Source organism: Furipterus horrens, unplaced genomic scaffold (assembly GCF_987537825.1).
Source record: "Furipterus horrens unplaced genomic scaffold, mFurHor1.1.pri manual_scaffold_9, whole genome shotgun sequence".
Taxonomy (NCBI): domain Eukaryota; kingdom Metazoa; phylum Chordata; class Mammalia; order Chiroptera; family Furipteridae; genus Furipterus; species Furipterus horrens.
This window is the reverse complement of record NW_028327179.1, coordinates 27,079,521-27,107,155: the sequence shown is the minus strand read 5'-3', so window position 1 is coordinate 27,107,155 and position 27,635 is coordinate 27,079,521. Positions and strand designations below refer to the sequence as shown.

General features: G+C 36.8%; 1 protein-coding gene across 1 annotated transcript in view; it reads left to right on the top strand.

Moving 5' to 3' along the window:
* The window catches only part of NXPH1 (neurexophilin 1), a 297,067-nt gene extending 269,892 nt beyond the window's left edge, over positions 1-27,175 (top strand). Inside the window, exon 2 of the mRNA XM_090287828.1 lies at positions 25,238-27,175. Within this exon, the coding sequence (XP_090143954.1) occupies positions 25,238-25,999 (762 nt within the window). The 3' untranslated portion in view covers positions 26,000-27,175. The remainder of the gene's footprint in view (positions 1-25,237) is intronic.
* Positions 27,176-27,635: the final 460 nt, after the last annotated feature.

The window sequence follows — 27,635 nt, the reverse complement described above, 5'->3', positions numbered from 1 at the left end:
ATGTTCCAACAGAAAACATAAATATTTAAATAATTTAATATTCATTTACATATATTAACATGCAAATTTTCATGGGAGTAATTTTAAACTGAAAATATTTACAACATGCTATTACAAAGGATGTATCCTACATTTTGAATCATGGTAGTGACATAGGACCAAATGACAGTCTAGAAAGAATTCTGAATTATTTTCTTCACTCAGAAAAATCATCATATATGAGGGACTTAATGCCTGTTAATTCTTTCACTCAGCTGCTGTAGAGGAAAATAGATTGTTCACCCTTGGCTTATTGAGGTGTTTTAAATTTTGCCTTTGGGCCAAATTAGACATTAGAGATACGTGTTCCTGGAATGCATCTTTTTATACTCCACGTCATAAAATTACTTTTACAGGATTGCATTTACTGAATTGATGTCATGTCATCAGCGAACTGTGAGGAATGCTATAGGCTGTACATCCTGCTACTCAACATATAGTCCAGAGACCTGCACATTGGCAATGCCCAGGAGCTTTTTAGAAGTTCAGAATCACAGGCCCCGACTGCAGATGTACTGGGTCATAATCTGCCTTTTACGCAGATCCCTAGATGATCCATATGCACATTCAGGTGTGAGACACACTAGACAACATCACCCAGTGGTGTCCTTTTCATGAGAAGCCTTATAAAATTATTTTATCATAAACTTATTTATCATCAAATAATAATAAAATTATTATGACTACACATAATAAATAAAAAAGCCTGTGCTTCTCCAAAACAAGACTTTGTTGTTGTTGTTATAGTTGTCTTTTAATCTCAAACGCTGAATTTTGTGGTTGATTCTGCTTCTCCCTCTGCCTCGGTCACATCTTGCAGCCTGTGTGGTATCTGTTGAGAACCACATGGCTGGCTTTTTGAAAGTACATTTCTTATCCTTTTACTTGCTCACTGGTATGTTATCCACATTTTCATTTTGCCCAATACTTTCAATTCTTTTTTTTTAAAGTTGTTTTGTGGTGCATTGGGTGCCTCCAATTTTTGTGAAATGAGGTGAAACATAAAGATATAAAACCAACATAAACAGCCTAAATATTTTCAGGATTTGTAATGTGAGTTGGGCATTGCAAACCTAGACCCTTTCCTCTTTGCCACTTACCCTTCTGAGCACCATAATTAATGTTTAGTGTGAAGATCTTGAGGCACTCTGGGGGTTAGTTATCAGGGAAGTATTAATTATACTGAGCACACTATGCTGTACTTACTAGACCAGAAACACGAACTAATGTGTTTTATAAAGATTTTAAACAAGAGTGGAAAACCCAAAAGATTTCTGACTAAATCAGAACATTTCACTTCAATCAAAACATTCCATTTCAAGAGAACACTGGTGAATATCAGGTTTTAAATCCTTTCTGGACAAATTATTTTTTTATTCTTTTTCTTTTTAACCAGGTACAATAATTTTCTGGAAATTTAGAAATCATTTACCTCAAACATGTACTGATAAAACAAGTAGCAGGTAAGTTCAGAGCTAATGTCAGGCTATATATCTTTACCAGCAGGCAGCCAAATAGTTGAACTTATTGCCTCAGGAGGCCATTGAACCAACTATGGTGGCTGCATAATTTTATAACCAGTAATAAGGCTCACACATTATACATGCTAAGAGAGGGGTAATCAAATCTTATGCTTCAGGGCTTATATTAATCACTGCAGGGGTCAGAAAAGAATCTCCTTTGCCCTATGAACAGAATTGAATAATTAGGCAGTGGCGGATTTGATATTTTTAAGGTCTTCTTCGTGAGAATGAGCATTGGTTTGGAGAACAATTCTGAGTCTTCGTGGGGGTGTTTGAGCTCTTGATTAGAAGAGGAGGGGGCTGCAAGTTGAGCAGCTTACTCTGGCAGACAGTCAGATTGGGCAGTTTCCGGATACCACAGTGTTCAACCTGATTTTCATTAAAAACTCGAAGTGCCTGCTATTAAAAAGTCTCCAGGCAGCTGGGGCAAATGGGCCTCCATGCCTACCTGGAAATCTTGTGTGGATTTTTATTTTTTAATCAAGACTCCTTGTAAGGAGGGGAGGGTGGTTTACTAACGTGTGAAGTTCATTCTTTTTCTTCTGAAATTCACATTTTACATTTTAAAAAGGCACATTTCCCTAGGATTGGGGAATAAAACCTTGAGTTCTTTTTCAGTAAAACAGGCTCAAGGGGAAACCTGTTAATCAAATGGCATTGAAGGACAAGTGTAATCAACTGCCAACATAAATCTTTTCTGGTTTACCTGCATGGTTATTGAATGGAGCATGTCAAACATGGTTTTCTGATAAAGCAAGGATACTGTATTCCGTGGAAGATGAATTTTATTTCCCACACCTTTCTGTTACACCTCCATATTTAGCAGTTTTAAATTTAGATAAAGCAAAATAACTTTCACGTCATACTCTCGGAGTGTTCCTAGTAAAAATGAAAACTGAAGAATGAATTATTTCCAAATAATGACTGCATCTGAGTGACCTAGATATTCAAGACTCCTAGGTATGAAAACAAAAACTTTACTGACATACCTATTTATTGACCCCAGTAGCCTTCCAGATATTTGTATATTTGGTTTCCTTTTCTCCATTTTCACTTTGAAATCAATCGAATATTATTTTGTGGCTGGTACAACTATGGGTGAGACATATTTACTTGTAGTGAAAAATAGTACAATTTTTCATCAAAGGATTTACGGTATCCTTCTTATGAGCTTACAACTGAGGCAGGCTTGATCGTTGAAAAGAGGGCAGCAATTTTTTCCTTTAGAAGCTTGTAATCTGGTTGGGAAAGTAGGACATACCAACTAAACATGGTTTAGACACACTGTCAGCAGTGTCAGAATAAGTAGTGGCTGAGAGGCTTCTGTACATACAGAAAAAGGGAGATCAGCATGGTCTGGTATGATTCTTGGTTGGAGGCAGGGCTGTTGCTGGGCCTGAGGAGTACACATGATTTGTAGGAAAAAGAGGTATGTGTGTGGGTGTGAGAGTGTGAGTAGGTGTGTGTGTGTGTGTGTGTAGCATGTTTTGGGGCATGCACATGGTAGGGGACGTGGATTGTTGCAGAACAAATAAAGTCTTGTTTTCAAGAAAGAGCTAAGAATGAACTGAGAAGAACTGAGGATATGTTTTAATGCTAATAGGGAACAGGATTAGGTGAATAGAAGCCTGATTCTTGAAGAGCTTGATTGCCAGGCTAAGAAATATCCTATAGTGATTAGGAAAACCATTGACTGTATTGAGTAGACAATTGGCATGTTGAAAGCTTATTTTGGGGAAGAATAATATGGTTACCCTATGGAAGGTGAACAAATGCAGAGAGGAGCTGAGGTCAGGGATACTGGTTTGAATGCCACCCAGTTGTAAGACAGTCGTGCTTATATTATCTGCCGTTTACTTTCTGGCTTCACAACCAAAATTCTACTTGATCATTTTGTTTTGTTTGTTTGTTTGTTTTTTCTGAAAGTGTGAGGTTGTCTCTTGTCAAAAGAAAGACAAGAGGTGGTTTTGATTTATTAGGTGTTTGTTAATCTAACCTAGTACTGGTATTGCCTCTTAGGTACTGGATTTAAGGTACTGGATTGTATGTTTAGACTGATAGTGGGCGCAATTAATTATTTTCAATTTCAGGATTAATTCTCTTTTCGTTCTTAAATAAAATATCTAACATTTTTTACTAGGCTATATTCCTGAATTAAATGTACATTAAATATCTCATCTAGATAATAAATCTTTGTGTCAGCAATTATTGTAATCTCGCTAGATTTCATATTGCTACATTTTTCATGGCACTTAAAATAGCATAGTAAATCAACCACTCAAAGGAGCAGTCCGTATTCCTTTGAAAAGTCAGTAAATGTTGTAGAGTGTCCACTGAATGAAGAATTCTTCCCTCTGTGACTTGGGAAGAGACAAAAATTAGATCACTGATTTGCCCTTGGTAAGACTGCAGTAGAATGAGGGAAAGAGGAAAAGCACAAATCAAGCATTTAACTAAAACCTAAAAAGACCCCTAAAATAGAAAGAGCTCTGAATTAAATAATTACTCTGTAGCAGACACTTCACAAACATTATCTCATTTACTTCTTGTATCAGACCTATGGATTGTATTATTAGCATTTCTAATTTTACAGATGAGGAATCTGAAGCTCAGAGAGGTTGGCCATATTTCTCAGGGTCACAGAATGGCAGATCCAGAATTTGAATTTGTGGCTCTCTAACTTTTGAGCCAGTTCTCCTTTCAGGCTGCAAAAATTAGGTATAAAAAGGCAAACAAATAAACAAACAAACAAATTAAAAAACAGCCAAAGTTACTGTTTAATTCCAAATAAAGTGATTTAGAAAGGTTACATAGAGTCTTGATTTGAAGACAACTGGAGTTTGGAAAAAGAAGTAGCACACATTAGATAAGAATCTTCAAGAGAACATTTGATATCATGAAAATGGTGAATTCATAATCCAAACACAGTAGACTGCAGGTGTGAAACAGCAAATAGGGTAGTCAGTTGAGGTGAGAGATGAAGGAAAATGTGTCCCCAAATTAGGTGCATTAGTAGGACTTGAAGTCCTGATTAGAAAATTTAGTGCTGGGCACATATAATATGATTGACAATGTATATTGAGATGACAGTGTCCTGTGGTCCGAGCACTGATGGGGTTCACATTGAAGAAGGCAGGCAGGGAGAAGGATCAGTATCTCTAGGTGGTAATAAAGATCAAAATATTCTTTAAAATTTTCTATAGAAGTAAAGCAATTTGAGTATCATGTAAACTTTAGCTAGCTACCTCTTCTCAGTATCACATACCTCAAACATCAGGAAGCCCTATCATGTCATTTCCCCTTCAAGGCGAACCAGAATATAACTTTAACCTATACTTCTTTGTAAAAGTACTAGGGGAGAAATTTAGTTTTTATAAGTTTCCTAAATCTTAAACTTTGGAATTAGGATTAATAGATCAATGGAGGGGAAAGCACTAACATTGTTTCATAATCTCATGCAAAGTTCCATTTAATAAAATATTGACTTACAAAATTTATAATTAAGTACAGTAGATTTTGATCCAATTTATTACAGCCACAATAATTCAAAGGACTTCTATCTATACATTATGGAAGAGTAAATAGTAAAGCTATTAAGGACTTGTTAAAGTGTGAAAAGTAGGTTTCTGTGCTTTTCATTGCCGTTTAGCCACTCTGAATTCCTTGGCTTTTGGAGTTAAATGGGTATTATTGAGATGTATTTGTGTTTCTAGGCTGATAAACAATGAATGGTAACTGGTGAAGAAGAACAGGGTGGATATTTGGCTAGTATGCACCAGTGTTAAATACTTAAATACTTATGTACTCAATGGTAAATAGCCACAGCCCCAAGCCACTGGAGTGTTCCCCTCATCCTGCCCCACCCCTACTGCTGTGCTGAGGACTCTGGCCAGTCAGGATAATTTCGTCACAGACTGAAGGTCCAGCATCTAAAAAGATGGTAAACACAGCAGGAAGGCTTCCAGGACACTGTCCTGATGCCCAGAGTCCATCCTCTGTTTATACAGTTATTGACCATTTAACGTGCAAAAGTAATTGTTTGAATGTGATTGGAAATGTATCCATTTCTTCTCTTACTCAACTTGCCTATTCCTTCATCTTTCTTCTACTTTTCTTCCTTTCAGAGGTTCCCAAAGGAGCATAAAAGCATAACTTTGTAATGATGCATCCTATCTCTTGAATTAAACATACCCCTGAGCATGCTAATTTCCTAATTTCTTGCTTTATTTTGTGCTACCACTTGTGAATAAGTTAGAATAATGACAAACGTTTTGTTTTTTACATTTGTCTAGTTTTAAATTACTTTGAGAGTAATGAATTGTAGATTTATGTAGTAAATATTAAGCCATAAATTAAAAAGTAAGATTATGTGTATACATGTACGTGTGTATATATACAAAATCATATTGATATGTGTGTGTACACACACACATATATACACATATACACAGTCATTTTGGCTTGATGAACAGGGTTTAAAAAGTCATAACCGCTAATGTATTCCTGGCACAATATTTCTTTAGTTCCTTATAACCTTCCTTATGATGTGGCGCTGTTCTTTCTTTGCTTTGCTCCTTGAAATGCATTTGTTCTCTCAAAACAGTATTTATGCAGTCATACTTAATGTGAAAAAGAGCTCTGTCTTTGCACATATATGTAAAGCAGGCTTGAACTCAGCTTTTGATTAAAATGTACTTGTGTGGCCTTCTAGCTCAGATTTAATTGCATTTAAAATTCCTTTCTGCACCTTTACCGAAGATTGCAAGCCAGTATTAATAAAGTAGGCTTAGAGCAGTGTAGCACCTGAGCAATAGGTTCTTGACAAAAGTTATTTACTTAACTAGAGTTTCATTTCAAAGTTAACATGTCTCTGTGCTACTTGAATAAAGCACTCATCTGAAAACTCTGTTAGACATTTTAACCCAATTTAATTTATTCCCTGAAAGTTTAATCCCCTGCTGAAGAGAGTAGTTGCAAATTTTCCAGAGTTGCAACCCACTGAAGTGGAAAATATTTAATGACATCATAGGTACTGAGCTTCAAGAGTTTAGTTAAAAATCTTCTTCAAAATGTAAAACAGGGGGCAAGAGTTAATAGGATATTTTATATAGTTATATTTCAATCCCATTCCAAATCTTTCAAAAGTCACTTGCATCTCTACCATTAAAGCTGCATGAAATGAGTTACTTAAACATCTCCAGGAAGTAGGGAAAAAAACACTTAAGTTTTAAACCATAAAAGCAAATCTCTTCTGAGCTTTGACACTTAAGTGGCTCATTCAGTCATTCTGCATTTTATAAAACTGTCTTTGTAATCACATCAAGCAAACAAAACCAGTATTAGGGGCCAAGCATCCACGGTGTTCTTCCTAACCATGAGGAAACAGATCACAGTGCACAACACAGTGTTTTGGCATCCACATAACATCAACCCAGGCTACAGAAAATTGTGTAACAGAAGTCTATTTATTGGTTATTGAAATATTTTTGGTCTCACTGCCAGAGAGTGAGGATAAAAACCGGGGAGGAAGGAAAATAAAATCTGAATTGACTTTGTTTTTGGCACAGCAGAAAGCATTTTGGTCCTCTTTATAGTCTCCTAAAAATCTAATTATTCATTTGGCAGCCAAACTTCTATAGCACAACTGGATAGTTGTTTTAAAATATGCAAAGCACAGATTTCCGATTTAATAGGAGATAATGGCCACTTTATAGCCTGTCAGGTCATGGCCTATTTGGCCTACTTACAGAGATATTGCTTCATGGTTCAGTGCTCAAGAGCTGATGATGGCTCAAGGCCAGCAAAGGTGTCGTTGACATAATAGAAAGTAAGGGTTTCTATGGAACTTTAATGGAATCCTCTAAAGAACAGATAAAAAATGTCATGGCTTGGATAGTAGAACTCTGATGGGGACATTTCTGTTTCATTAAAAAAAAAGAAAGGAAACAAATGCAAAAAAATCTATGGTTTGAATCAGTATCCGGTTTCTTTGTAAAGTAGTAATTTTGTATTCTAAAATAGGATTATTAGTGAAAATCATATTATGTTTGGGATACTGCCACTTCAAAAAGTTAACAGTTCACTGGTTGCCAGAATGACTTGGAAAGTCACCATTTAGGCAATTCCCATGGCCAAGGGCATCTGCCTTAAGAGCTGGGATGGGAGCCTGTGGCCTTGGCTCAAGAGTTCACGCTTTTATCACTGTGCCAAGATACTTAAAACATGCATTTTTTCTACACTAATTTAAATTATGGAAATTAAGTTCTTTCATACAAAGTTAACTGTGTGAATCAATATAGCCCTGTTGATGAGTCAAAATAAACCAAATTAAAACAAGTATTATTAATATCTACTATTCATTGAGAAGAAACATTCATATACATTGCCTTTAATTCTCAAGATAATGCCATGGCAAGGGTATTACTATCTCTAATATTGAATGAGATTTAAATTGAAGTTTAAGAGATTATGGCTTTAAAATAGTCATTTGTCCATGAAGCACCTGCTGGACTTACAGTTGAGTGTCTGTTTACCTAAGCACCTGGTATACAGTAAACAGTGTGATATGCTAGTCAGCTCTTTTGGGGGAGTGATGATTCAAGTTACATTTGAAGTTGAGGTTCTACATCCAGAGTTGAAGCATTGTAATACCTCTACTTGGTCAAGGTCGATTGGTTCATGACTATTAAGAAACTGAATCACCATGTGTACTCTTGTTAGCTAGAGATACACAACCACCTTTCTTTTGGTAACAGCAGAACAATCCTGTGATTTGAAGCCAGAACCTGAATATTGTTTCCTGAATGTGTGATCCTAAGGAAATCTCTTTGCCAGTGGGCCTTAGTTTCCTCCGCTCTGTCTTTGAGTTACTGGTGTCTACATCCTGGGAATGCTGTTGGAGATCAAGCCACTCACATAACAGGTTAATATATGTGAAAATAATAACACTATGCAAATATTATTTTAAATATATTTCTGATTAAGACACAAATTTGTCAACCTCATAACAGATATGTTTAGTTAATCCAGGAAATAGGTTTAAAAAAACAAAAAGAACTTCAGCTTCATTTAAACAAAATGTGAAATGAGAGAGGCCACAAGATGACAAAATTTAATTTAATGAGTTTATTATTAAAAATGGTAAAACAATTATATATAATGCAAATTAATTACCTATGAAATTATATTAAATAGTCTGATTTGCCAAGCTATGATTTAGCACAGTACAATAATAATTTTTCTCTCAACAACTATTCAAAGCATTGCTTTCTTCGCTCAAATCAAGGAACACTCCTATCGTTTTGTCAGTCAAAAGCTGTAGACCTTTCTTACAAGATCATTTGCAGTGCACATCAGACAGACCCAAACTGAGGAACATTATGCCAGTTAACTAGCTTATAATCTTTACATTTTACAAAAATGTAAAGGGCAAGAAACAGAAAAAAGGCTAAGGGTCATGACAACCTAATGCAATGCGTGACACAGGATTAAATCCTGGTTGAGAAAAATTAGTAAGCGTAAAAGGAATTATTGAGATAGTAGATGACATTTGATGTTGACTCTATATTAAATTATAGTATGTATCAAGATGAAAATTCCTGTTTTGATAGCTATATTATGGTTACATAAGATAACGTAATTTTTCTTTGGAACAACTGCAGAACCTCTTTAAGGGTAAGTGGACCTGATGTAGCCAACTAAGTTTGAAAATGAAAAAAGTTTATATACACACATATATATATATATACACATATGCATAAATAAGAGAGTGAGCAATAAAACAATATATGATAAAATGGAATTAATTGGTGAATCTGAATAAAGAGTATATGTATATTTTCTGTAACTTTCTGTTAAGATGGAAATTAAATCAAAATTTAAAATTACAAAAACATATAAACAGAAATACTACTACTTTCTGGGCAGATTCAAATTAACATAGATCATCCTTGCAGTCTGTTCGAAGAACCAAGATTACTTAGCAAAATATCATTTCACTTAGAACCGCCACTTTGAGAAAAACATAAATCTCACACCTTCCTTTAACATTATGTCAAACTATGATGTGAATATTTTGACTAGAAACAAATCAACAATACCCTTGGAATATGCTATTTAATACTGTACACATTTCAACACCCCCCAATGTCAATGCTGACATGATTCTCAGCATCTATTACAGATCATTTTGCTCTGGCTTTACTGTAGAATCCCTGTCTCTCCAGGCTCATAGCAGGAGGGGGGCTCCAACATACTGGGGCCCTTATCCAGTAGAGAGTAAAAAGTACTGATGCAAGTTTTCTAGAGGGAATGGACATGAAGATGGGTTTGAAGTGAGTAAATTGACCTCCCTGAGGCAATTTTTGAAAAAAATTAAAAATCCTAGTTACTTAACAAGTACTTGCTGATGGACTTATAGGAGAGATAATCTGACAGACTTTTGCTTCAACTTTGTTTTTTTTTCTTTAAAAAAAAAAAAAGCCTTTTAAAAATAGGAACAAACAAGGCTCTTAGAAACAAATATAAAGCTCTTTCTCTTTTAGAGGCTGAATAATAATTCCCCCTATGTTGTAATTTGCTTACCTGAAAACCTGTGGTAGTGGTTTCCTCGATTTGCTTTTCTGGTCCTTCAGAGCAGTTACTGTTCAGACTTACATCTCAGAAGGTCTGAGTACCACTCTGTGGGCCCAGTCAACACAGGGGACCCTAAGCTATAACTGTGACATACTGTTAGTGCCTCTGCTTTACCATTAGCAAGTGATGCCAGATTCCCATATCCCTTTCTTCCACAGAATTAAAAGGCTCAGCAAAGATAAGGTAGTTTGTTATTCTGAAGCTGACACCCTAATTTCCAGAGCTTTGGTGAACTCTGAAGTAGATGTAAAATACCAGCTGTTGAGAAAAGGAAACTTCAGAACACAAGAGGATGCCAGAAAGCCCCCACTGCAGTTTTAACTCTGACCCTAGCCATTGTAGGAACCTGAGGTGAATTACTTCAGCTCTATGGGACTCAGCTTCCTACATTATAAAGGGATTTCCAAGGTCTCTTTCAGCTTCAGATGCTTTGTGCTTCTAACTCAAAAACAGTCATGGGCTCTCACTATACAGCCACAAAGCAGAAAAGTCACAGTCATGCTATATTTATCTGCATTCTGTCATACTAGAGTAATGCCAAAAATGCCTTTAAGACTCATATTTTTAATAACAGTTACATTTGTGCTGTTAACAGACACTTCTACAGCTCAATTCCTAGCCTTTACAAACACATCCATAAAATTGGTTGTACTGCTTTACATTTATAAAATCCCACTGCATTTCCCAAGCAAATGGGCATTTATGCAAAGAAATAATGTAACATATGTCTAAATGCCCGTTACAAAGCAATTATTATTTGTCAATATAAATGTCCACTTGAATGATGCAAAGAAAGACAGCTTTGTTTTTGACATCCATAAGCATTTTTCTTTCATTACAGTCTTAGGATTACATTTCTGGAAATTTAAGAAAGAAACTCCAGAGGATGGCACTAACTTTTTTTACCACCAGGGAGACCACACTCATCATTTCATTCAGCATTTTTGGTGTTTGTCAAACCTCCAAAGTACAGTTATGTTCATCTAGGCATTTTTGGTCCTGCTCACTTTTTACTTTTATTTAAATGAACATACTCACATTTATTTGGGGAGTTTTGATGTAACATTCCTGACTGGTTATAATGGCTTATAGCAGTCACTCACTCGTATTTTCTTAGAAAAATCACACTTTTCTCTTGCTTCACTGTGCATGTTTACAGAATTACACAAAACCTGCATGAAGGCTTACAACATAAACACTTTTACCTATGCAAGAAAATGAGCTGTTTATCTGTACATGAAGCAAACTCATCTACAAAGGGATATCATAAGATGTGAGTAGACGATCCATTCAAACATGCATTTATTGATTCAGCCAATATTTGTAGAGCACCTGCTTGGAACCTGGCATTTTATAAAGTGTAGTAAGCAAAAATAATGCCCAATGTACTAGATGGATCCATCACAAAGACGGCAGTTTCAGGGCAATAATATAGGTAGATAGATGGTAAGTAGAGGTAGGGCTAATAGGAATTACTTTTATAAACAAATAGTACAGGTTACTCTGAGAGGACCAACAATCCCTGTGGAAATGAGATTCAGGCTGGGCTGGAGAATGAGTAGGAATTAGCTAAGCAAATGGGAATGGGTCAAAAAGGTTCCAGGATGCAAAGCAGCCTGTGCAAAGGCCCTGAAGTTGAAAGAAATAGAACACATAACAAAGTCTGCTGTGAACCAAACTTGGGTGCCAAACGGAAGAGTAGCCGAGATGAGGTTGGAGATGTGGACATATGTTGCAATGACCTAGACTGTTTCCTAAATACATAAATTTAAACACCTTATCCCAGAACAGCCCCTCTACCAGGAATCAAAGCTTCAACACCAGCTGCTTTAGTCGGTGATGACTTCTGTAGTAGTCCTTAGAGCAACAGCGGTTTCTTCCTGGTCCCTGATCCCAGGGGATCTTCATCAGTCAGCAGGTACCACAAAGGTTGCTGGTCCATCTTTTTTTCAAAGAACTCGGGGACCCTTAGTGACACAATTTTGTCTGACTTCAGAACCACAAATAGACAACTGTTAGATGTCCTACCTGTGCCCTCTAGTGGCAGCTGGAGTATTACCCAACTCTTTTGAGAAGGGTAATTAAACTTCTGTCTCAGAGTTTGCAAGTAAGCAAGTGTAGAGACAAGCCAGAGGAGGAAATTCAACCCTACCTACCTGTCTTCTTCCAGTTCTCCTATGATAGTTTCTACCCACGGTGTTCACAGCAGTACAAACGACTAACACTGCGATAAGTCATTTTAAAGTCCATTAAAGACCAGGGGGTTTCAGAGCTGACTACACACACTTTCACCCAACCTCTCTCTTGTGACTGGTTTCTCTGATAGCATCTTCTGTCATTTTAGGTCTGTTTGCTTCATCTCCTTCAAGACCCATCTCCTCCTAGACTATAATCGTTGGGTGAACATCCTTCTTTGATTTAATGAAACTGTTTACTTAATTCCCTTGGTAATAAAAAGAGAAAAGTCTTTTTTTGGGGGGGGGGCTCTAGGCACACCACTCAGTTTTGTATCTGATGAGCTTAAAGCCACAGCACCTAAATCCAGAAGACATCTTTTTGCTTGTGTATGTGATCTCTCTGTCTTAACATCCCTTTTCCTTGGCACCTGGCTCTTCGATGTGAGATTCCACAGGCCATGCTTTAAGAAATGAGGAATAGGGGAGAGGGGTGCTTTAAGACTAAAACAAAATCTAGCCCCGACTAGTGGATGGCAGGTACATCTGGTTTCAAAGCTGGAAGCAACTGGATAAGAGATCTGTGGGTGACAGAGTGTTTACCTAGTGCTAGGAATCCTGCTAGGAAGAAACAGAAGGTCAAAGTATAGGGGCAAATCTTCCTAGGGGAGCGGTATTAGTGAGAACAAGTTGGTTTAAGCGCTTTCAGGGGAAGTGGTGACTTTTGAAGTCCCCTTGACACATCAGCTGTGTCTTCTCTAAGCTTTGTGGGGCCTGGTGCTCTAGGCTGGAAGTGCTTCCATCACGTCTTACTCTGGCCAAGGCATGGCCCCCAAATATTTATTCACTCATCGTCATAACTCAAACTCCAGCCTCAGAATCCTTTGGTGAAAGGGTGAGGGGGCTCATTCACTGTGCTAGATTTTGTCTTTTCTCGGAACATTGGAGATTCCTCATCCATGGACTTTTACAGGAGGGCTGAGGAACTGTATTTCCAGGATTTTTGCCCTTTTTCACATTTCTGGTTGACTGTTTGGCTTGTTGTCCACTCTGTACCTGGGAAACTCTGGGTAGTCTCCACTTTATAGAAAAGAGATCCTACAAGAATTTTTTAACCAATTCAGGATCTAAATGGCACAGTGATGATATTCCCCTGCAAACTAGTCTCTATCACTTCATTTATATAACCTCTTTCTTTGTTGTTTATTGAAAGATTTCCAGATCAACCTCTGGATAACCAGAAGATATCAAGTATATTGTCTCTAAAAATTTCAAAGGTGTGATTTCCTCAGGAATTTGAACTCCTACTGGATTAAGTATACTAATTACTATTACTACTCAGGATGTTCTTATATACCGTTGCTGTGTATGAAAACGTATGTTCATATAGTTTGCTGAAAATAGGGTCAGCAGGTTAGTCAATCATTCTTCATTTGGTCCATTCTAAAAAGGTATGTGACTTGTTTGACTTATAGAAGCTATAAACTTCCATTAGCATCTGCATGACAAGCTTTATCATAGACAGTCACTGCTATTTACCACTAAGTCAGAAGGACAGACCCTGGATCTAACCTAGCTATTCCTACATATACCACATTTCTCTTGTCCTTAAAAACATCTAGATTTACTGATATTCAAAGTCTTCATCAGTAATAAAAAATGATTCTCAAATGCCTTTTTCTTTTCAGCCAAGAAATAGTGTTTCATGTTATTTTAAGAGTTTTGTTCATTATTATAAGCACATACCCTGGGGGGCTCTTATGAGATATTCTTTATACATTTTAAATGAAAGTAATATAAAACACTAACAAAAGAAGCAACATTTGAAATACAAACCTGGGTGATCTGTAAGTATGTTTCGAGAGAATGGATTAAGTGGGACTAGGTGGAATGGTAAGCCTTAATTTCTCATCAATATTAATGTGTCTATATGCCAAAATTTATGCACATATTTTTATGTTTACACAGTGAATATGAGGAAGGGGACAATATTTTCATAGGCTGAAAAGTTCTATTTCTTAGTAGTAATTTTCCCCCTGTGGTTAAAAAACCAAGAACATTTTTTGTAAGAGTACCCACAGGAAAAGGAGTCAAGAGAAAGTTAATTATTATGGTTCTAGAAACTTGTGAGAAGCTCAGTTACCCATGACTCAGCACTAGTCTCCAATACAGTAATGTAGGCAACAGTTGGAACCATATGTTAGAAGTGAGCCATCCTTCATGGGATCATGAGAACTCATGCAGTAAACACCTAAAATTTTTAGTCATTAAAAGATTCCTCAAACTCGTAGAAACAGAGCATGTTCCTACTTCTCGAGGATGACATGTAAAGTCTATGCTGGTCAGAATGTCTTCTCCTAGTTATGTTAAAGATGAATTATCGCCTAAATTTGCCAATACTAAATTGTAACATAATCAGTAGAGTCTCCTACCACCACCTACTGCAGAATATGGCCACAGAGTTGTTTCAGTTATACTAATTTCCACCTCAGTTTGTTTGGACCATTTGAGCAGATGTAATGTCACTAGTCAGAAGATGAAAGAGAATAACAATGTGCATTCTGACAGCCTTGTTTTCTTTTCTTTTCTTTTCTTTTTATTTTCAGGGTTTCATAACCTAGCTAAGCACAATAGCTTTCATGTGTTGAACTCATACTATTTTCCATACTTTATATGTAAAACTTTTAACTTCATGAAAATTCAATGAGTGAAGTATCATCTCTACTCTGTAAGTGGAGAAAGCATGGCTGTAAGTGGTTCTTAGTGGTAGAGTAGCAGATTTTGGATTTAGCCCTGAGGTCTCAAACACAAAGCCCATTCCCTTAGTTCCTATGCCACACAGCTTTCCAGCACCTACTGGGTTAAGGGAGAGGCATAGAGTTTCTTTTCTGCTTTTCCATTCTTCATGCAGCACTGCTGTTCCTGGTACACTGCTTTGTAGCAGGAGGAAATGATGTATTTTTGATGTATTAAAACACTAACCCATTTCCTCTGGCTTATCATATATAACACAGGCACTTCAGGTATTGCCAATGAAGTACAGCCTCTAAACTTGTAACAGAAATCTCTGAGGGCCACGTGTCCTCCCCTCAAATCTTGATTGTGACTAAGGATTCAATGAACCTACACTATTGAAATATATGTACTAAGACTATAAAACATACAGGAAATTTATTGAGTGTTTACTCTATGCTAGGTACTCCCTCCCCCAAGTTACGAAATGGCATAATATAGAAAAAACATCCCTCAAAGAGTTTACAGTTCTCTTGGGGAAACTTTATGAAAAAGAGCCTAACATATCTAGGTATATCTGTGTGCTTTTCTCTACACTAGTTAAGAAAAGGGCTAGAGAAAACAGGAACATAAGTACCCCACCCTGTAAGGTTTACAATGCCTGAAATAGAGAAAATCTTAAAATTGCAGAGAGAGAAATATAAAACAAAACAAAGTGAATAAAAAGATGACTGGATAGCATATCCAGTGTAAGCTTATGGCCCATAAAGACATTTTTAGGCACAAACAACTCATATAGTTTATCCCCTATGCACTTTTTCCAAAAGAGTCACATAAATCTATATGCCCATAAAAGCGAAAATCCAACTCAAGAGAGGAGGGTGTGAGGTATATGAAACAATAATAAGCAGGAAAAAAAAATCAATGGAATCAAGGCTAAAAAAGAACTGTAGGTGACCTGGCTGTGAAACAATGTAATGATTAAGTATCTACCACAAAGGTACACAAAAGATAAAAATATGATACATTCATATTATAGAATACTACATTCCCATTTAGTAAAGATGTTATCGATTGGAAACATATAAAATGCAATTCATTAAATATGATACTACTTATATAAATATATTTATATATGAAAAAGTACTGAAAATATTTAGGAATAGAGAATTAACAGGTTTTATCTTAGGAGAGATGTAGGTTTACATGGGAACAGGGTTGATGATGAAGATAGGCTTTTAATTTTACTTCATGTTCTACAATATTTTGATAAATATATGTAAACATTTAACTGCGTGCTTAAAATGATTTTTAAAAATAAAGGACACCCCCTGTGGCATGAGTAACTAAGAAATATTTCTTTCACTTACGAGCAGTGATTTTCAACAAGCTCTTTTTGAACTTTCATATTTGCATATGTAAGCTGAAGATAAAAATATTGAAATATACTAAAAATATTAATATTAAAAATATTAAAAATGTTTTTAAGTTTGTGTGTGTGTGTGTGAGAGAGAGAGAGAGAGAGAGAACGTGAGCATGTATGTGTGATTTGAAATAAAACCAGAACCATATGTAAAATGATAATTACAATGTCTGGAATATAGTGTGCCCTTAGCCAGTAGCAGTTAATACTAAGCAACATATATTCAACATAGTGAATCATAAAACTGCCAAAATGATGTTGTAATCATAGAGCAAGGCCATTTTGTTGATTAGTTATTCACTGATGAGAGATATTACTTAAGCATCAGGTTGTTTAAAATTTTTGTTTGGTTTCAAGTATTCATACAGTTGATGAAATAAATACATGATTTTCAAAGCAATTTGAGATTATTTATATTGAACAGTAATGGATCAACATTAAAATGCGCAGGTTGGTAGAAATTTGAAGGCATCTTATTGCTCTTTTATAAAAAACATCTGGAGATATCTCTAGTTGGAAATAGTATGTGCAAAGGGATGTAATTTTTATATAAAATCTCATAAGGCCAGGAACGTCATAGCGGTTGCAATAAAACTGGAGAGTGGTTAATATACAAAAGTGCTATTTTTCAACAATGTTTTAAAAGCTAATATGTTGATGTTATGATTATAAACCTATACTAAAAAGATACTAGAGATAGCAATGTGAAAGTATGGCCATAACACATATAAAGGAGTTAGGTCAAAATGTGGCAACTCTTTATGTGCTAACACTCCCAACATCCAACATAGGTAGTCTTTTCTCCCTCATCCTTCACACAGGTTCCACCCACTCCACGCATGGTCCCTTCATTTTAGACCCTATGTTTATGGTTAAAAGAAGTGACTTTTCTCTTTATACCTATTTAGCAATGTTTTCAAGATAAACATATACTTTAAAATTTATACACCTCATCATGTTAAGAATCTTTATTATTCTCATTGTTTCTAAAACAATGAGACAAACAACACATATAATTTATGAAAATGGTATTGAATCATAACCTGGCTCCCTTCAAATGGGCAGTGGCCACTTTTGACATGAAAATCATATTCAGTTAGGAAGTACAGTATATTTTATGTTTTCATTGTTATGTTATAAGGAAAAAATTTGTTATTAATTGTAGAAAGAAGTTCACAATGCTTTGTCTTTTTAGAATTGCATTAATCTGATATTTTCTGGTTTTACTTTGTATTCATCTTTCTGCTGTACACTCCCCACTTCTGTTATCACTCAAATGTATTGACATCAAAGGATCTTTAGGTGACTTTTAAAAAGAAACTCTTTTAACATGCTTACCAATGGTAGAGGATTTTATGGGCACAGGTTTTCTTTTACAATGATGATGTTTATTCAGTAGGGCTCAAAGTTTATTTCTATTTTATGTGTATATTTATGTGCTTCAAAGATGAAAGTTCTTAAGACATAAGCAGTATGATAGACGGAGGAAGGCAGGGATTCCTGATTGCATCTGGATGTATTAAGCTACTCCTTCTTTCTCATCTTGCATTATCTCTTTACCACTATCCCAAGTAGCTTTAATAAGGTGGATTTCAAAAGTCAAGGGATTTGTTTTTAAGTGCTTCTACTATTAGACTTACTTGGAGTTTAAATTTTGCCCATACCTGCCTTTCCTCCTTCTCTCTTCCCTTGCCTTTCCTTCAATAATCCTTTTTTTTTTGTTTCTACCTATCCTGGCTCCTCTTCTGCCTGTCCTCAAAGCATTGACATTTCTTACATATTGTCACCAGCTTTCTTCTCTATCACCATGCTGTATCTACACAGTACCATCCACGCAAACTACAAATTCATCATCACCACTTTCTCATTTTTCCAGACTCTTAGACCCATCTAACAAGTGTTCTTTTAAATAACCTCATCAGCCCTGACCAATGCTGTTCAGTGGGTTGGGTGTTGTCCCACAGTTCAATTCCTGGTCAGGGCACATGCCTGTGTTGTGAGCCAGGTACCTGGTTGAAGGCATGTGAGAGGCAACTGATCCATGTTTCTCTCGTAAATTGATGTTTCTCTTCTTCTCTTTCCCCCTCTCCTCCTCTCTAGAAATAAATAAAAATATAATCTTTAAAAAATAAGGCAGAAAGTAAATAAATAAATAAATAAATAGCCTCATCCAAACAACTGGCAGGCACTTCAATGTTCAATGTCCCTATGAGAGTTAATTTTATTTTCCAGCTAATTTGTTATTTCTGTATCCCTTACAGTGTAAGCAAACTCATTAACTTTTCCATGTTCCTGCTTAGCCAGTAAATCAGCAAGATGAGTTAATCCTACCTCTGAAATATCTCATATATCTGTTTTTTGTTTCTCTTTTCCTCTGTCACTGCCTTGGTTAAGGAACATTGATTTTCTCAAATGAAGTATTGCGAGTAGTTATTTAACTAGTCTTTCTTTCTTCAAAGTCTCTCCTACCAATGCACCCTTCAAAGTCCAATCAGTGATTCTACTAGAGCCAGGATGACCTACTTAAAAACAACAAAATTTAGTGGTTCCTCATTACCTATAAGCCTAAGTTTAACTGACTTTGCAGAATGTTTACAATTTGACTTTAGCATACCTTATTGACTTCTATTGACTTCTTGCAAGTTCTTTCCCTGTTTCTCTTCCATATCAATGCTCCCCGAAGCTCAGAAGTAAGGAGCTATTTTCTAGTCTTACATTTGGCATGTCCTTTTCAGTTCTGTTCCTTTGCACAGTTTGTTCCTTATGCTTAGAAGAACTCCTCTGGTCTGGTCTCTGTCTGTTGAACCTCAAAACCTCTTTCACCTTGCAGATCTGAGGACCATTGCTTCTGCTGCATCTTTTCTACCTTTAACTTTGACTGTGCCTTCTAGACCATTGTACACAGCATTGGTTGCATCACACTGTTATTTGCTTAATTGATTCCTCATTAGATTGTGAACTCCTTGAGGGCAAAGAACATGTCTCATTTATCTTTGTATCCCTATTATTTAACCCAGTATTAGCAGAGTCTTACTATATAGTTATTGAATTTAAAAAACAACATAAATTGGAGTTGTTTATACTGTAAGGTCTGGCAACTTTCCTAAAGACCCTTCCTGGTTTTTCATGATTCATGATTTGTGTTCTCTTGTAGATATTGCCAAGATCCTCGCCTAATCTAAGTAAAAGGGAAGGGAAGAAGGATAAGAATATTTAGGAGGGCCCAGGCTGGGTGACTAAGTTTTTTGGAGTGTCATCCTGTACATCACAAAGGTTGCGGGATCCCCATTTGGGGCATGTTTGGGATGCAAATGAATGATGTTTCTCACATTGATGTTTCTTCCTCTTGCTCTAAAATCAATAAACATGTCCCCAGGTGAGGATTTTTAAAAAAATGTTCAAGACAGTGTTGATGACTATTATAGTTGAAACCTGCTTTGTTTGATTCTGCACCCAAACTGAGATGTTTCAGAGTGTTTTCTTGACTGTCAGCACTACTGGAAACCTTTCACATCACACCATTGAAGGTGAATAAATCTATTGCATCTGGTAGTTAAACAGTTTAATGGCTGAACTTACGCTCATACTTTGTTAAATTTCACTATCTACTCAACCTGCCAAATCATCGTCGTCGGCAGCCGTCCGTCTTGAGAGATGATGGTGTAGCTTCTTAAGAGTCTATCTGCACCACCAAGAATGGTTGTGCAGTCCGACTCGGGAGTGACACGGTATCTGTCTCCTCCCGTGTTGAATCGACATCTTACGATGACGCTGGAGTGTCCTCTCCAGTGAAGCTGAAGCTACAGAGCCTGGGCAGGGTGATATGGAGGGTCTGCTGTTGCCCATGCAGCAGACCCACCCTCTCTTCGCAGCTGAAGGGTCCAAGGGAAAGACGGAGTCAATACAGCTTGGCTTCAGGTGCGCCGCAGGAGTTGCCAGTGTTGACTACAACGTCAAACCACCTTAGGGACTCCGGCTCCGGATTTTCTGTCGGGGTTTACTCCCTTAGCCTTTCCCCTGAAGAGGTATGCCGCAAGGCAGCGGAGGTTTTTTGGAGTCAGAGTTTTCCTTCTCTGATGTGCCCTGACTGGAAGATCGAACCAGCGACACTTAGCTCACAGGCCGACGCTCAATCCACTGAGCCAAACCAGCCAGGGGACAACCTGCGAAATATATATATATATATATATATATATATATGTATATATATATATATGGCAGTCACAGTAGCACTTTCAACAATATATGCTTTACTGTGGCTGTTATGGCTCAGTTGGTTGGTGTGTCATCCCGTGGACCAAAAGGTTGCATGTTCTATCCCCAGTCAGGTTGTGTACCCAGGTGGGGATGTGTGTGAGAAGGCAATAGATTGATGCTGATATGTCACATTGATGTCTTTCTGTCTCTCTCTCCCTTCCCTTTTTCTAAAAGCAATTAAAAAAAATGTCCTCAGGTGAGGATTAAAAACAAAATGAATGCAGTGATCCCTCACTTATTGTGGGTATTACGTTCTAGACCCCCACCTCCCATGATAGGTGAAAATCCACGAAGTAGGAACCTTACATTTATTTTAGTATTTACTGTACAGTACTGAAAAATCCCACGATATAGCAAAAAATTCGTGATAAATAATTAAATATAATTTTTAAAAAATCCCGCAATACAGTGAGGCCGTGATAAGTGAATCGTGATATAGAGAAGGACTACTGTATATGTTTTCTTTTTAATTGTTTGCTTTAGGTTTTGGTTATGTAAAGGAAAATTTTTTAGAAAAATATTTTTGCTCTCAAATCCTATTACAAGAAATTCATTTATATAAAATATTACCCAGTGGGATTCAGAGGATGATAGTGCAATAGTTAGCAATACTAATGTTGAACACTCAACATAGTTCAGGGACTGTCTGTCTTAGTGCCTTAAGTGGAGTATCCTATTTAATCCTCACAACGGCTCTGGGAAGGGATGGGTATTATTCTCCTATTTTTTAAGAAGAGAAGCATAAACAAGTTGAGCAACTTGCCAGCATCAAGCAGCTGTTAAAGATCACGGCCTGGATTGGGATTCACTCAGGCCGTCTGACTCCTGAGCTCACATTCATAATTATTACAGCTGTAGAGAGTATAATTTAGAACTAAATTTCTGTTATACCTGAATATCAGAGGTTTATCTACCTGTCATAGTCTTATAATCCTTTTAAATATATTGGATCTTTTTCCTTGAAATTATTTCTTCTACTTCCACATTTTTTCTCTCTCACTACCTTCCTATGCCACTGGGAAACTGCACTCTAATTCCCTTTTGCCTCCTTCTTTGGGACAATTTCATTCCTGCTTAGTGGGCCAGTGTGCCACCATGGATGTATCTCATTACAGTCTTAATCATGAGAGTTGATGCTGAGATTCAAGTATCAAGCTGATACCAAATATGTGCTGCATTTATTCTTTCTGCCACCCAAAGAATGGGAAACTATATAATTTCAGATAACAATGATAGAGAATAGGATATGCATTTATTTTTTAAATTTCTTTTAGATTAGGGCATAAATATACAGGCTGCATTAATTAGGCAAGTACAGATTTGGATGTTTGACCAAATCAATTAGATTTCAATGAAACAAAACAAAACAAAAAGCACACACACACAATGAACCCCAAATCCAAAATATCTGTACTACTCTTCTAATTAATGTTTGTTTTAAATTTTATATTATAGATACTCGGTGTTATAGAAAAATAATATATTTTGAAATGCACTTCTTTTGGTAAATTTGTAGAAAACTTTAGCTGTTCTGTTAGTTTTGTAATTATAATGATTATTATATATTAACTATGGAGTCATGAAGGGTTATGTTTTTGATATTAAAATAAAAATGGTTCTACAGAAGACTGGCTTTATTATCAGACAGAGAGGATAGGTGGAAAGCTTCATGTTTTTCTCTTTAAGAAAATGTATATGTTTCTATGCATTGTCCCCTCTCCAAAGAGTATTTTCCTCTCAATATCATCCCTTTAAGACTTAATATTTAGTTCTTGTTAAAAAAAAGGATTTAGATAAAGCAACCATTTTGCTATTATTAGTCACATACTGCTTGAGTGTGATCCATTTCTGGAATGATGTTTTGGCGTGAAGAGAACCTTTAAGCAGGAAACAGTTTAGGTGCCAGAGAAAAAGGAGAGGCCAATTCAAGGGTTGACAGAAGTGAAGGGGAAGTATTTAGAACTAAAAGAAAGTTGACAGCAAAGACAACCTTCTTTCAATTCCCAGTATTTGCCCCAAGATCCATAATGGCTCATTGGATAACCATCTCTGATTCCGCACAAGGGGATTGTTCCTTTTGGTTAGATGATATTTTTAAGAGTTCAGAAAGTGACAGTGCATGAAGCAGGTCTGTGCTTCCCTTTGAAGTGACCTCATCCCCACCTTAATCTGTCTGTTATTTCTGTGCCTTATCCTGTCCCTATGATCTGTTTCACCATTGATCTTGTTTGTCTTTTCTTCATTAACTTCTGCATACAGTAGCCTCTGGATCTTTCTGTGAGGGCATTGCTATTGCCTTGCACATCATAGCAGATGCAACTGGCCCCAGGCTAGGACCCTGAAATAGTTGACATAGCTTTTTGTATTAGCTACCTAATCTTTTAGTTTTCATTTTTCAGGGTGAAGTCACGGAACACAAACCCACAATAAGCCCCATTTTCTCTCAGATGCAATGAATTTATGTGGGGCTAAATTTACAGGATTTCTTGAGCTCTCCATTAATGGAAGAGGCCAGTCTTGGGCGGTATTTTTTCCCAGGTGGGATTTATCACTCACATTGCCTCAGTTTGAACTGGGGAAAGAAGAAACTTGTTTGCTAGCCGGTAGCTGGTCGCGCGTAGCTGGTAGTGAAGAGCCCATTGATCCTAAAGGATTTTTGAAAAGGCAAAATTACAACATGTAAGCGACTTTGTTCTAGCTTAGGTTACAAAGGTCTCCTGCAAGGGGGAACCAACTCATGTGGGTTCTGAGTATTTGGCTGTGTATTCCAGAGCAAAGCTACTCTTAGGCCAGACCTCCATGTGTACCATTTGGTTGCCTTCTTTCTCTAATTGTCTTCAAATATCATCTTGGGGCTCATAAAAATAGCTAAATTTAATTGAGCTGTTCCCACTTGATAGCTACTATTCTAAAGGTTTTACATGTCTTAGGTCACTCCATCCTCACAGCAACCCTATGAGGTAGGCACCATTATTACTCTCACTTGACCAAAGGCATGCAACTTGGAAGTGGCAGAGCTAAGTGTCGATCTCAGGGAGACTGGCTAGAAAGGTAATGCTCTTACTCCCTGAGGGTGAGGATCGTGTCCTTTTAGCACAAGTGACTGAGTAAAAGGCTAGTCTCAGGCCAGGGTTGTATGCTAAAAAGAGGCATTCACAGCTAAGTCTATAAAGAGGCCCCCAGAAAGCAGCTTTAATTCCTAGTAAGCCTGAATTCAAAAAGCTCCCCACCAATGACTTCTCATTTTGAGTCTGGTTTGGAAGGAGACTAGAGGGCCCAGAGATACTGCTGAGTGATAGTGAGGCTCCTGTCTGAGGCAGGATTCAGAACTGGTTCTGAAAAGGCCTTGGCTCTTTAATGGGCAGCTGGGGGGACTCCATTCAATAGCCTAACTCTAGAATAGTCAGTCCACATCTTAAAGGAATTATCTGTATTGGCTGGTTTGGTTCCTGTGAGCCCTGACTCTTGTCCTCCATCTGTGGATCAGAAGTCATTGCTTTAACTTTAGGCCAGTGAAGCCATTGCAGACATGCATTTATTTCTTTACATAGGGGCTGCTCTAAAGACAATGTTTATATAATTGGGCAAGTACAGATTTGGTTGTTTGATGAATCAGTTAGATTCAGAGTTTTTTTTGAAACCCTGGGCTTGTTGGGGATTTCAGTCTTTCTAAAGAGGCAATAATGGGGTCTCAGAAGAACAATTTCTGAATGTGACCCTCCAGTCCAACCTAAAGGGATCTCTCTGTTATTGGCCACATATGTTTGTTTGTTTTTGCTTCTCTACATTGGCCATTATCTACAGTGTGTTGTCTATTAGACATTTTCATTTATGCCCCTTTTTCTAGACCATTTTAAATTCCTGAAGATAAAAATCGTGTTCTATGCGATATGTTCCTTACTTACCATAAGTGACAATAAACGTATTATTTTGTTTTGACCAGTTAAAGTGTACTAGTCTCTGCAAAACTAAGTTTTCTAACATGGTTGTGCATGGACTGACAAAAGTCTATGGCATGTTGGTTGACGTATTTCAGAGAGTCATACAGTTTTAAAGCTGACGGTAATTTTGAAATAGAAAAATAACAATGAAGTACAACTTTTTATTTAAAAAGTATTTAGATTTTGGTGCTAAGAAATAATTTGTTTGATTTATGTTTGAGTTCAATTTGCTTTATTCATGTTAGGTGTCTTCACTCATCAAAGTCCATATTTTACAGTCTTTCAGTCATATTACGTGGGGTTTCTTAATAAACCTTACACGTTCCCTCTCCTATCATTATGTAAAAATAGAAGCGGTATTTTGCTATGTACTAATAAATATTGGCCATATACTGAAGGTACTTTAAGAAGAAGTGTCATCATTTAATTGAGTTTCTTTGAAATGGCTTTGATCTGTGTATTGAATGTTCTCAGATAAAGAGACATAAATGTCATTTTCTGTTCTGTTTTCAGGTCACATGTGCCAATTTAACAAATGGTGGAAAGTCAGAACTTCTAAAATCAGGAAGCAGCAAATCCACACTAAAGCATATATGGACAGAAAGCAGCAAAGACTTGTCTATCAGCCGACTCCTGTCACAGACTTTCCGTGGCAAAGAAAATGACACAGATTTAGACCTGCGATATGACACCCCAGAACCTTATTCTGAGCAAGACCTCTGGGACTGGCTGAGGAACTCCACAGACCTTCAAGAGCCTCGGCCCAGGGCCAAGAGAAGGCCCATTGTTAAGACGGGCAAGTTTAAGAAAATGTTTGGATGGGGTGATTTTCATTCCAACATCAAAACCGTGAAGCTAAACCTATTGATAACTGGAAAAATTGTAGATCATGGCAATGGGACATTTAGTGTTTATTTCAGACATAATTCCACTGGCCAAGGGAATGTATCTGTCAGCTTGGTGCCCCCGACAAAAATAGTGGAATTCGACTTGGCACAACAAACCGTGATTGATGCCAAAGATTCCAAGTCCTTTAACTGTCGCATTGAATACGAAAAGGTTGACAAGGCTACCAAGAACACACTCTGCAATTATGATCCTTCAAAAACCTGTTACCAGGAGCAGACCCAAAGTCATGTATCCTGGCTCTGCTCCAAGCCCTTCAAGGTGATCTGTATTTACATTTCTTTTTATAGTACAGATTATAAACTAGTACAGAAAGTGTGCCCCGACTACAACTACCACAGCGACACACCTTACTTCCCCTCCGGATGAGGATGAGCAAGAGTTTGAGACTGAAGCCTGAGGAATTCTAGGTCATCTGACAGGGCCGTTACCTCAAAGAAGAAGGTCACATCTGTTGCCTGGAATGTGTCTACACTGCTGCTCTTGTCAGCTGGCTGCAAATATGCTAGTGGAAAACAATCTGATGTAATTCTGCCCAGTCAGCTCCATCTCTCAGTATAGTTGTAAATCACCACAGATTTTAAAGCCACACTCGAAGACATGCTTTCACACACAGACGTACACAATACATACACTTATACACATTTCAGCTTGCATCTGTCATGATTCCTGTCAAGAGGGCTTTCATTGTCTGACGCATAATGGTTCAGGATAAAATATCATCAAGCTAAAGGATTAACTAGACAGTGAATGGTTTCTAACACTTGCTGTTGTGGAAATCTCTTTTCAAGTCTTGAGTACATGCTAATCAATAGTCCCCACTCATGCATTCCTACTGCTTGGAGTAGCTGTGCTGGTAAATACTACTGTAGGAATATATGCTTGTTAACATGGAAACAATATGTCTTTAGAGCTCAGTATTTTTTATTTTATGAACAACAACCAAGTGTAGTAACTTTTTTTTCAGCGTATAGTAGGCACATTTAAGGTAATACAAGATGGCTCTTTTTTCTATGGAGGGAGCTTGTTCTCAGTCAATATGAGCAAACGTTTGGAATTCACATGTGGGCAAACATGGGATTATAGCATTCACCACCAAACTTTGGACTTCTGCAAAGTTGAGACCAGTGAAAGCTGCTTAAAACAAGTTCTGATCATTATGTAAGAGGGGAAATGCCTGACAGACACCGTGTAAGTTATGTGTCTGTCTTATCTTTACTACACATATTGTAACAAGTTCAATATCCTAGTCTTCATTTGTATGAATGGTTTGTATTGTATATAGTTTAACCAAGTGTTATTTGAGCTGCTTATTAATATTAACTTGTACTTGTCTCTCTGCTTGTTATTGGTTAAAAAAGAAAAAAAAAAGGATATGAGGAATCCATTTTATCAATGTAGCTGTGAATTCCATTAAAAAAAGAAACTTAATGTACAAAAGCATTTATTCAGCTCAAGTATTGTTGAAAGCTATACATATACAACATTGCAGTCTGTCTGTATTTAGATATTTTATTTCTGGACAAAATGAAATGTACATAAAAATAAAATGCTAAAAGTTGAGTTTCAATATGTACTTGTGTAAGATGATGATTTAAATGCTTCTGACAAGAAGAATGTGTTGGAATACATTCATGATTTTGCATCTCATGTGTCTAAATTTGTACAGAACTATCTAAACTGCTATTAGTTGCCTAGTCAAAACAATTTAGGAGTTTCAATCTCAATTCTGGAAAACCATTGTGGCATACAGCATTGCACGCAGTTTTGGTTTACTGTCAGGCAAGTTATTTAAGAATACCAAAAATCAATGAACATAAGAAGATAATAGAGGCCTCCTAAATTAACTGTAACTAGTTGGTTATTTCTTGTATAGAGTTTATTTAGGGGGGGATTGAGAGGAAGGTAATTTGTTTTTCTTTAAAAATAAGTCAAGTTTTCTGAAGATTATGGCTGACACTCTACTGTCATAACTCAACTGAGAAAATTACAATAGTAGTGGAAG